Source organism: Priapulus caudatus, unplaced genomic scaffold (genome assembly GCF_000485595.1).
Source record: "Priapulus caudatus unplaced genomic scaffold, Priapulus_caudatus-5.0.1 Scaffold897, whole genome shotgun sequence".
Taxonomy (NCBI): domain Eukaryota; kingdom Metazoa; phylum Priapulida; class Priapulimorpha; order Priapulimorphida; family Priapulidae; genus Priapulus; species Priapulus caudatus.
Window position 1 is genome coordinate 44,157 of NW_014577958.1, and position 10,000 is coordinate 54,156.

The 10,000-nt window shown below is 45.2% G+C and overlaps 1 protein-coding gene across 1 annotated transcript in view; it reads right to left on the bottom strand.

Moving 5' to 3' along the window:
- LOC106814277 (RILP-like protein homolog) overlaps window positions 1-838 on the bottom strand; it is a gene marked incomplete at its 3' end in the record, with an annotated part of 3,032 nt that extends 2,194 nt beyond the window's left edge. The window contains 1 exon segment of the mRNA XM_014818574.1: window positions 720-838. Within this exon segment, the coding sequence (XP_014674060.1) occupies window positions 720-815 (96 nt within the window).
- Window positions 839-10,000: the final 9,162 nt, after the last annotated feature.

Sequence of the window (10,000 nt, forward strand, 5' to 3'; positions counted from 1 at the left end):
GGTGGTTTGAAATGCCGTACGTGTGGCTCCGTACTACAGTGGAGGGCATAGCACTAGAACTAGAGACAGTCATTGTCTGCGTCCAACTCCACGACAGATGGCGCTCTTGCTCTGGCTCTATTCACCACTGCCACAAGTAGATTTCCGTGCGAATTTACAGCGTTTCGGTTTTACAGCGGCCAGGTTACTCGTATTCTATGTAATAAGATTAGTACTAATAAAAGTTGCAAAGATATTAAAATCGCGACCATTATTTCATGAAAAATTTGATGAAAAAAGTGATAAGAAATAGTGCGCGGATTGTGCGCCCATTTACCTCTTTCAATTCATACGCTGTTTACAAATCGCCATTCGCTAGATTTCCTCCGGAGAGCTCCGCCCAATTAAAAAAATAGGTGCTAGCCTTGCGGCAGTGGTATCCTGAGTTGTACGAAGGGGGCGCTGCATGCAGTTTGTGTCTGCGTTATTTAGGGAGGAGTGATTGTTGAGCAGGTGGGTTCATCCAGCAGCAATGCGCAAAGGGTGGGGGATACCCGGAGGTAGTGGGGATGCTAGGAGAAGGCAGATGATGCATGTAGAAGGTAGAGGATGCCAGGAGAAGGTAGAGGGCATCTGTTTAAGGTAGAGGATGCCAGGAGAAGGTAGAGGCCCCCTATAGAAGGTAGAGGTCACTTGGAGAAGGGAGATGAGGCCAAGAGACAACCAGGGAGGACACTTACGGAATCGACTTCCTGTGTCTTCTCGACGAGCTCTCGCTCATTGAGGCGGAACTGCTCTCGCTCCTTCTCCAGCATGTCGCGCAGCTTCGTGATCATGTTCCAGTCGTTCTCCGTCAACGATGCTGCAAGAGAAGCCACAGCTAGGTTAGCATCCCTGATGCTGCATGACAAGCCATAGCTAGGTTAGCATCCCGGATGCTGCGAGAGAAGCCACAGCTAGGTTAGCATCCCTGATGCTGCATGACAAGCCATAGCTAGGTTAGCATCCCGGATGCTGCAAGAGAAGCCACAGCTAGGCTAGCATCCCGGATGCTGCGAGAGAGCTAGGTTAGCATCCCTGATGCTGCATGACAAGCCACAGCTAGGCTAGCATCCCGGATGCTGCGAGAGAAGCCACAGCTAGGCTAGCATCCCGGATGCTGCATGACAAGCCACAGCTAGGCTAGCATCCCGGATGCTGCGAGAGAAGCCACAGCTAGGTTAGCATCCCTGATGCAGTGATGCTGCATGACAAGCCACAGCTAGGCTAGCATCCCGGATGCTGCATGACAAGCCACAGCTAGGCCTAGCATCCTGATGCTGCATGACAAGCCACCAGCTAGGCTAGCATCCGAATGCTGCGAGAGAAGCCACAGCTAGGTTACATCCCTGATGCAAGTGATGCGGCATGACACGCCACAGCTAGGCTAGCATCCTGAATGCTGCATGACAAGCCACAGCTAGGCTAGCATCCCGGATGCTGCATGACAAGCCACAGCTAGGCTAGATCCCTGATGCGGCATGACAACCACACAGCTAGGCTAGCATCCCGGATGCTGCATGAAGCCACAGCTAGGCTAGCATCCGGATGCTGCATGACAAGCCACAGCTAGGCTAGCATCCCGGATGCTGCATGACAAGCCACAGCTAGGTGAGGAAACAACCAGCATCACGATACATTTATTAGCATCACAGCTGGCATTGCCAAAGCTGGATTGTGGCTATTCTATATACGCGCCAGCGTGCAGGGAGTGAATCACAGCGTGTCCACGTGATGGCCTCTTAATCCGCATAAATATCCCCAATGGCGCTATAAAGAGAGAGCGTACTTTCTTAATACGCTCTGGATATCACGCATATCTCACGTGTACATTGCGCCTTGATATTAGAGAGTTAAAACGTAGTATGACATTTATATAAAAAAGATTCGTGCAAAAACAGGCACCGCCTTTCACTTAATGAGCGTAGGGCAATTAAGTACACAATAACATCAGTTCATTTTCGCACTTCGTTGCGCCAAATAATTAACTGCCGCGTGGTATGCACTTCTTTGTTCGCGTTAAGCGCCAACAGAAATAAAATATTTACAACGGAAGCTCAAACAACATTGTCGCTAGAGTTAAATGAGCGCAATAAACCGCGCAGTAGGCAGTTGCCGGCCAGACGCTTGCACACGCAGCTGCCATATACGTACAAACTTTAAAGAGCAGGAGAGGGGAGGGGGTCAGGTTTCAGCGTGAAAACTATCGTAAATTTTTGTGCGTGCTGCTTCATATACAGGGTGTACCTACGATCAATCATCTATTTAGCAACTGTATTAATCTTATCCAGAAATATATACGAAATGGATCATCCTAAATTTATCTTCCTCTAGTCTACACATTCTGCAACAACCAGTGACCGGGTGTTTCTTCATGTTTGACTAATAACACATACTTGTTTGAAAATAATATGTACGATAAACAATCTGAGCAGACCGACGCGAAAAATCAGAAAAGCAATTAAGGCTTTCAACGCGTCACTCGGGAAGGGAACGAAAAATCTTTGACTAAATGATAACTGATGTTTCGACGATGGAGCTCATAAACGGGTTGGTTGCCTTTTTTGGTTTCTTTTTTATTCTCGAAGTTTCTCTCCTACTCGCTCCTCGACGCGGGTAAGCCTCGCTTGTCAAGTTGGACCAGTAGTATAGGCACGCGTAGCGTAGGGCAGAGATGCAACTAATTTGGCGTCATGAATCCATACGAACAGCGATCGGTGGAACAAAATAGAATGAGGCGATATTAGACACGTCCTTTACGGAGCTGTTTTATCTGCACACGTCACGGACGCTACATCAGAGCAATACATACACATCAGAAGTAGATAATAGCGGAATTCCTAATTTGTCCTAAATTCTCTAATTTCCTATTTCCCTATTGATCTACTTCTGATACAGCATACACACATGTATGTGATGTGCGCAATTATGCACATGTCCAATCCATGCAGGGATTTTTGTACGTGTATATATGTGCGTGCGTGCTGGTGGCGTGAGCAGTGAGCTTAGTTTTACCATAGTCACACACGTTACTCACTCACGCACGCACGCACGCACGCACACATGCGCACGCACTGCACACATATACCACGTACAAACACATGCGTGGACGCAAGTACGCGACCTACAAAGGTACATCACTCGCATAGCCACGCCGCCGCGCACGTGGCCGGTAAATATAATTCTGCCACACACAGAACAGATTTTAGGAGTCGCAAGGCCTAAGCCGGCCTGTACATACGGAAGGCTGCTAACTACGGCCAGTACGAAGCCGGTAGCGCACCGCCCTAGAGCATGCAGACTATTCTATTCGTATGCTATAGGCGTGCTAGGAAGTAGTGATCACACACAGAGTACAGAGGGAACGGACACTACCCATGCGGCTTATCAGTACATGCGCTACTAGTGCAATGAGACCCGAAAAAAAACTACAACATTTTTCCGGCAAATCATGAATCTTCAGGGCAGAAGGCCTTGAGTTAACTGGAGTACGCGCTACCAAAATCGCTACTTGAAAACATGCTGCGACTTAGTTAGACATGGAGATCGTCTATGATATTATCAAGTCATAATAGCGAAAAATGTTCTTATATATCGATTATATGTGTACTCTTGATATTATTACTCCGCCAAGGGGTTTGGCAGGAGGTTGTTTCACCGCGGGTGTTTGTTGTTTGCTGCGTTTGTTTCTTTGTGTACAGGGCCTAACTCAAAAAGTACTGAAAGCTGATTGTCATGAAATTCTTCAGGGATAGGTCAGAAATGGGCTTAACTTAGAACTGACGATTTTGGTGGTGATCCGATGCAATAATTAATTAATTAATAATATACATACCATTTCAGGATAGGTCAGAAATGGGGTAAGCTTTTAGAATTCTCTACATTATTGTGTGATCCGATCCAATTACATTAATAAAAATTTTCATACATTCAGAGAATTGAGAGGGCTGCTTGCGTGGAGCGTCTGCGCCTCTTCTAGTGTTATCAGTAGATTAGCCAGCGGGTCACGCACTTCTTTAAGTGAGGTTTCAAGTGGGGTGCTAGTCAAACATAGGCAGGAGAATATTTTAAAAGACAACGCAAGCAGCTTGTAAAGTAACTTTGCTGTCAGCAAATACATCCTATAGATGCCTATACGCTTCGCTGGATGAAGAATAATCATTGTTTCACAGTGAAAATATCAGTCAATGAATTCTGCAGTGCGAGGTGATTTGGCGGTTCGCTATTTTTCAAAAATAATGTTGCATTTTGGCACAACAGAAATTCTAATTCGATAAACCTATACGGCATATTTCGAACCCCTGCTTAGCATAATATAACACACACCGCACATATATATATATAATATACTATATATATATATGACTATATAATATATATATATATATATTATATATGTACGTGTGTATAATACATATGTATATATATATATATAATATATGATATATCTATATCAAGAGTATATAATATAGAGTACATAATCTCTATTATCGTACTCCTTGATATATACTATTACAACTAGAACGGCTTCAGTTGATTGATACTAAATATGCAATAAGATTAATATAGATATCTACACGTGGTTATATTACTGCGGATAATCGATACAAAGAGACTTCAGTGCGCTACTGGACCTCGTATCGACCTCTCTGATCGCCGACACAGGTACGAATTCACTGTGTAGGTTGAAGGTTCAGCTACTGACACACTAGTATTTTTAGTAACTTCAGACTAATGATCTGGCGCATGGCGAGTGACGGAATCTGGGTTGTAGAGCGGTGCTGTTGACCGAAGGCTACATAACAAACGAGCGGAGCAAGCTTAGAGCAGATTATCCGGTGCAGTGTTAGCAGCAGCCAGCAGCTGGCTGTGGCATGCGATTATTACGGCCCACTCACACAGAAGCCCCGCCATCAATAATACACGGCCGCACGCGCACGCAGCCGCACGCACGCCGCACATACACACACACTCACACAGGAAGCGCGCCGCCAATCATAATACACGCACGCACGCGCAAGCAACGCACGCACCCACGCCACAGTACACACACACTCACACATGGCAGAAGCCCCGTCATCAATAATACACGCACGCACGCGCACCGCACCACGCACGCCACAACAACACACACTCACACGACTGCACAGCCCTCACACACTCACACAGGAAGCACCGTCATCAGATAAACACACGCGCACGCACGCACGCAACGCACACCACGCCGCACACATGCACACACAACACTCACACAGGAGCCCTCGTCATCAATAATAACCGCACGCCACCGCGCACGCACCAACGCGCACACAGCCCACACACATACACCACACACTCACACAGAAGCCCCGTCATCACTAATACAGCACGCACGCGCGATATTGGAGCCGATATATGGAGGCGCGCCCGCATTCACACGAATGAGGGCTGCCCATAGGGAACACAGCGCAGCGCAGCGACGAACAAAACTGTATATATATGATATATACTGTAGTAAGGCAATTAATCTCCATCGTGAGCGCAGGAGAGAGAGAGAGACGTCACACACACTTCGCTGACTTGAACAAAGCGCGTAATCTTATATGATAGTACTGAAGCTGGCGGGTACCGGCGCTGCGCTGGTAAAATGCGTGCTTACTAATTCATACTACTAATAATGGGCACAATGAGGAACATTGGGTAAAAATCGACAATAACATTGCACACAATCATGAATATTAGAAATCAGTCTAATAAGATAATAAGCATGCGAAAAACTGCTTACGTATGACATTTATATGACAGCACAGCCAACTTAGAACCCTGAAAATAATTAAATAGTAATATGCGTGTAAATGACAAAATAGTTATTATACAGCCATGTTACGAATCGGTTTGCCATTATTCATTTGAAAAACCTCTTGATAAGCAATGTTTTCGTGTATTTTCTGTGTGTGGCAAATATGTAAAGACTTCCTGGCGTCCTCGAACTGTTGAGCTCCCCACGTACGGCATGCAGCGTATGGCACGTACGGCACGTAACTAGTCATGTCGAATAAGAGAATTGATACATAGATGTAGTGTGGGGCGTGGCAGACATAATCCTGATGTCCACAATCAACCCTGTTCATGATCTCTCATCGCAGAAAAACCGTTGTTCGAGCAATGTCTAACTTCATCCTTACTCACTACAATGTCGTGATTTACTATAGTCCTGAGTTTCATCACGTTCCTAATCCGCTAGTCCTAACTCGACGAACAACGGGCTCCATGGGCGCCGCCATGTTGATGACGTCATCGCAGCTTGCGGTCAGTGCGCCCATGCGACTCAATTACGAGAGAAAGTCGATGAAGCAACCCATCTAACACACACACACGCGTGGTGTGCAGCACTGTTAATCAATAACCAACCCCCCCACCCGCCTCGCTGCCACCACCCTAAACCGTCATCGATACAGGCATCCCTGTATCGAAGGGTCACTCACAAGAAACATAGTCTCCTTCGCAGACACGTGTCCGTTGTATAGAGGTATTGGTTTCATTGCGTATCTGCGACTCGAGGGGAACGTTACATGTGTCCTTAATGGACAGGTGTGCAACATTTATAGTTGCTGACTGAGGCGGATATGAATCTATGTAGACTTTGGATAGCTAGCTAGCTATGTAACGTTAGCGTCAGTGTGGATTTCACAGCCTAGTACTATCATCATGGGAGCGTACTATACAGCGTGGCAGCAGACAACGTCTGCCGTTGAGATGCGGCCAGCGTGGGTTTCTGATTACACATGCTATAGAAATGCAGTGCTAGTCACGCTAGTAGCTGCTGGTGGTGCGTGCAGTATATATGCCACCCAGAATCGCATATCATTGACCATAGAGGTGATGCTGCTGCCTGATAAGGAAACAACCAGCATCACGATACATTTATTAGCATCACAGCTGGCATTGCCAAAGCTGGATTGTGGCTATTCTATACGCGCCAGCGTGCAGGGAGTGAATCACACGTGTCCCCGGATGGCTCTTAATCCGATAAATATCCCCAATGGCGTATAAAGAGAGCGTACTTTCTTAATACGCTCTTGATATCACGCATATTCCACGGTGTACATTGGCCTTGATATTAGAGAGTTAAACGTAGTATGACATTTTATATAAAAAAGATTCGTGCAAAAACAGGCACCGCCTTTCACTTAATGAGCGTAGGGCAATTAAGTACACAATAACATCAGTTCATTTTCGCACTCGTTGCGCAAATAATTAACTGCCGCGTGTATGCACTTCTTTGTTCGCGTTAAGCGCCAACAGAAATAAAATATTTACACGGAAGCTCAAACAACATTGGTCGCTAGAGTTAAATGAGCGCAATAAACCGCGCAGTAGGCAGTTGCCGGCAGATCGCTTGCACACGCAGCTGCCAATATACGTACAACTTTAAAGAGCAGGAGAGGGGGAGGGGGTCAGGTTTCAGCGTGAAACTATCGTAAATTTTTGTGCGTGCTGCTTCATATACAGGGTGTACCTACGATCAACATCTATTTAGAACTGTATTAATCTTATCCAGAAAATATATACGAAATGGATCATCCTAAATTTATCTTCCTCTAGTCTACACATTCTGCAACAACCAGTGACCGGGTGTTTCTTCATGTTGACTAATAACACATACTTGTTTGAAAATAATATGTACGATAAACAATCTGAGCAGACCGACGCGAAAATCAGAAAGCAATTAAGGCTTTCAACCGCGAGTCACTCGGGAAGGGAACGAAAAATCTTTGACTAAATGATAACTGATGGTTTCGACGATGGAGCTCATAACGGGTTGGTTGCCTTTTTTTGGTTTCTTTTTTTATTCTCGGAAGTTTTCTCTCCTACTCGCTCCTCGACCGGTAGCCTCCTTGTCAAATGTGAACAGTATGAGGCACCGTAGCGGTAGGGCAGAAGATGAACTAATTGCGTCAGAATCCATACGAACAGCGGATGGTGGAACAAAATTAGAATTGAGCGATATTAGCACGTCCTTACGGAAGCTGTTTTATCTGCACACGCACGGACGTACATCAGATGCACATACATACACATCAGAAGTAGATAATAGGGAATTCCCTAATTTCCTAAATTCTCTAATTTCCTAATTTCCCTATTATCTACTTCTGATACACATACACACATGTATGTATGTGCGCAATTATGCACATGTCCAATCCATGCAGGTGTTTGTACGTGTATATGTGTGCGTGCGTGCGTGCGTGAGTCAGTGAGTTAGTTCTACCATAGTCACACACTTACTCACTCACGCACGCACGCACGCACGCACACATGCACGCACGCACACATATACACGTACAAACACATGCGTGGACGCAAGTACGGACCTACAAAGGTACACACTCACGCAAGCACGCACGCGCGCACGTTGGCGGTAAATATAATTCTGCACACACAGATTTAGGAGTCGCAAGGCTAGGGCCTGTACATACGGAAGGCTGCTAACTAGGGCAGTAGAACCGCTAGCCACCGCCCTAGAGCATGCAGACATTCTCATTCTATGCTATAGCCGTGTAGGAAGTAGTGATCACACACATACAGAGGGAGACGGACACTACCATGCGGCTTATCAGTACATGACGCTACTAGTGCAATGAGACCCGAAAAAAAACTACACATTTTTTCAGGCTAATCATGAATCTTCAGTCCAAAGGCTGAGTACTGAGTACGGCTACCAAAATCGCTACTTGAAAACATGCTGGACTTAGTATCTAGACATGGTAGATGTCTTGATATTATCAAGTCCATAATAGAAAAATGTTCTATTATATCGATTATATCAAGAGCTAATAATACCTAGGTATTATTAGCTCTTGATTATATGTGTACTCTTGATATTATTACCTCCGCCAAGGGGTTGGCAGGAGGTTGTTTTCACCGGCGTGTGTTTGTTGGTTTGTGCGTTTGTTTCTTTGTGTACAGCCTAACTCAAAAAGTTATGAACTGATTGTCATGAAATTTTCAGGATAGGTCAGAAATGGGCTAACTTAGAACTGACATTTTGGTGGTGATCCGGATCCAATTAATTAATTAATTAATTAATTAATACAATTTTCAGGATAGGTCAGAAATGGGGTAACTTAGAATTCATTACATTTTGGTGGTGATCCGGATCCAATTAATTAATAAAAATTTTCACATTCAGAGAATTGAGCTGCCTTGGTGGAGGTCTGCGCTCTTCTAGTGTTATCATTAGATTAGCCAGGGGTCACGACTTTTTAAGTGAGGTTTCCAAGTGGGGTGCTAAGTCAAACATAGCAGGAGAATATTTTAAAAGACAAGCAAGCAGCATGTAAATAAACTTTGCTGTCAGCAACATACATCCTATAATGCCTATACGTTCGCTGGATGAAGAAAATCATTGATTTCACAGTGAAAAATATCAGTCAATGAATTCTGCAGGCGAGTGGATTTTGCGGTCGCTATTTTCAAAAATAATGTTGCATTTGGATACTAAGCCTCGTGCGTGCGTGCGTGCGTGCGTGCTGTCAGTGTCATTGATTGAGTGCAGCAGCACCGAGCATTGCTGTATGCGCACTCATGAATGATAGAGAGGACATGTGTGCGTGTGTGAGACGAAGTAAGAGAGCGAGAGAGACAGAGAGAGCTAAAAGAGAAGAGACGAGAGAGAGACGGAGAGAGAGACGGAGAAAGAGAGAGAGAGAGAATGGGAGTGAGAAAGAAAGAGAGCGAGAGAGAGAGAGAGAGAGCAAGAGAGAGCGAGAGAGAAAGGGGGAGAGAGAGAGAGAGAATGGGGGAGAGAGAGAGAATGGGAGAGAGAGAGAGAGAGAGAGAGAGAGAGTGAATGAGTGAGTGAGTAAGTGAATGAGTAAGTGATTGCATGAGTGAGTGAGTGAGTGAGTGAGTGAGTAAGTGATTGCATGAGTGAGTGAGTGAGTGAGTGAATGAGTAAGTGTTTGTATGAGTGAGTGAGTGAGTGAATGAGTTAGTGATT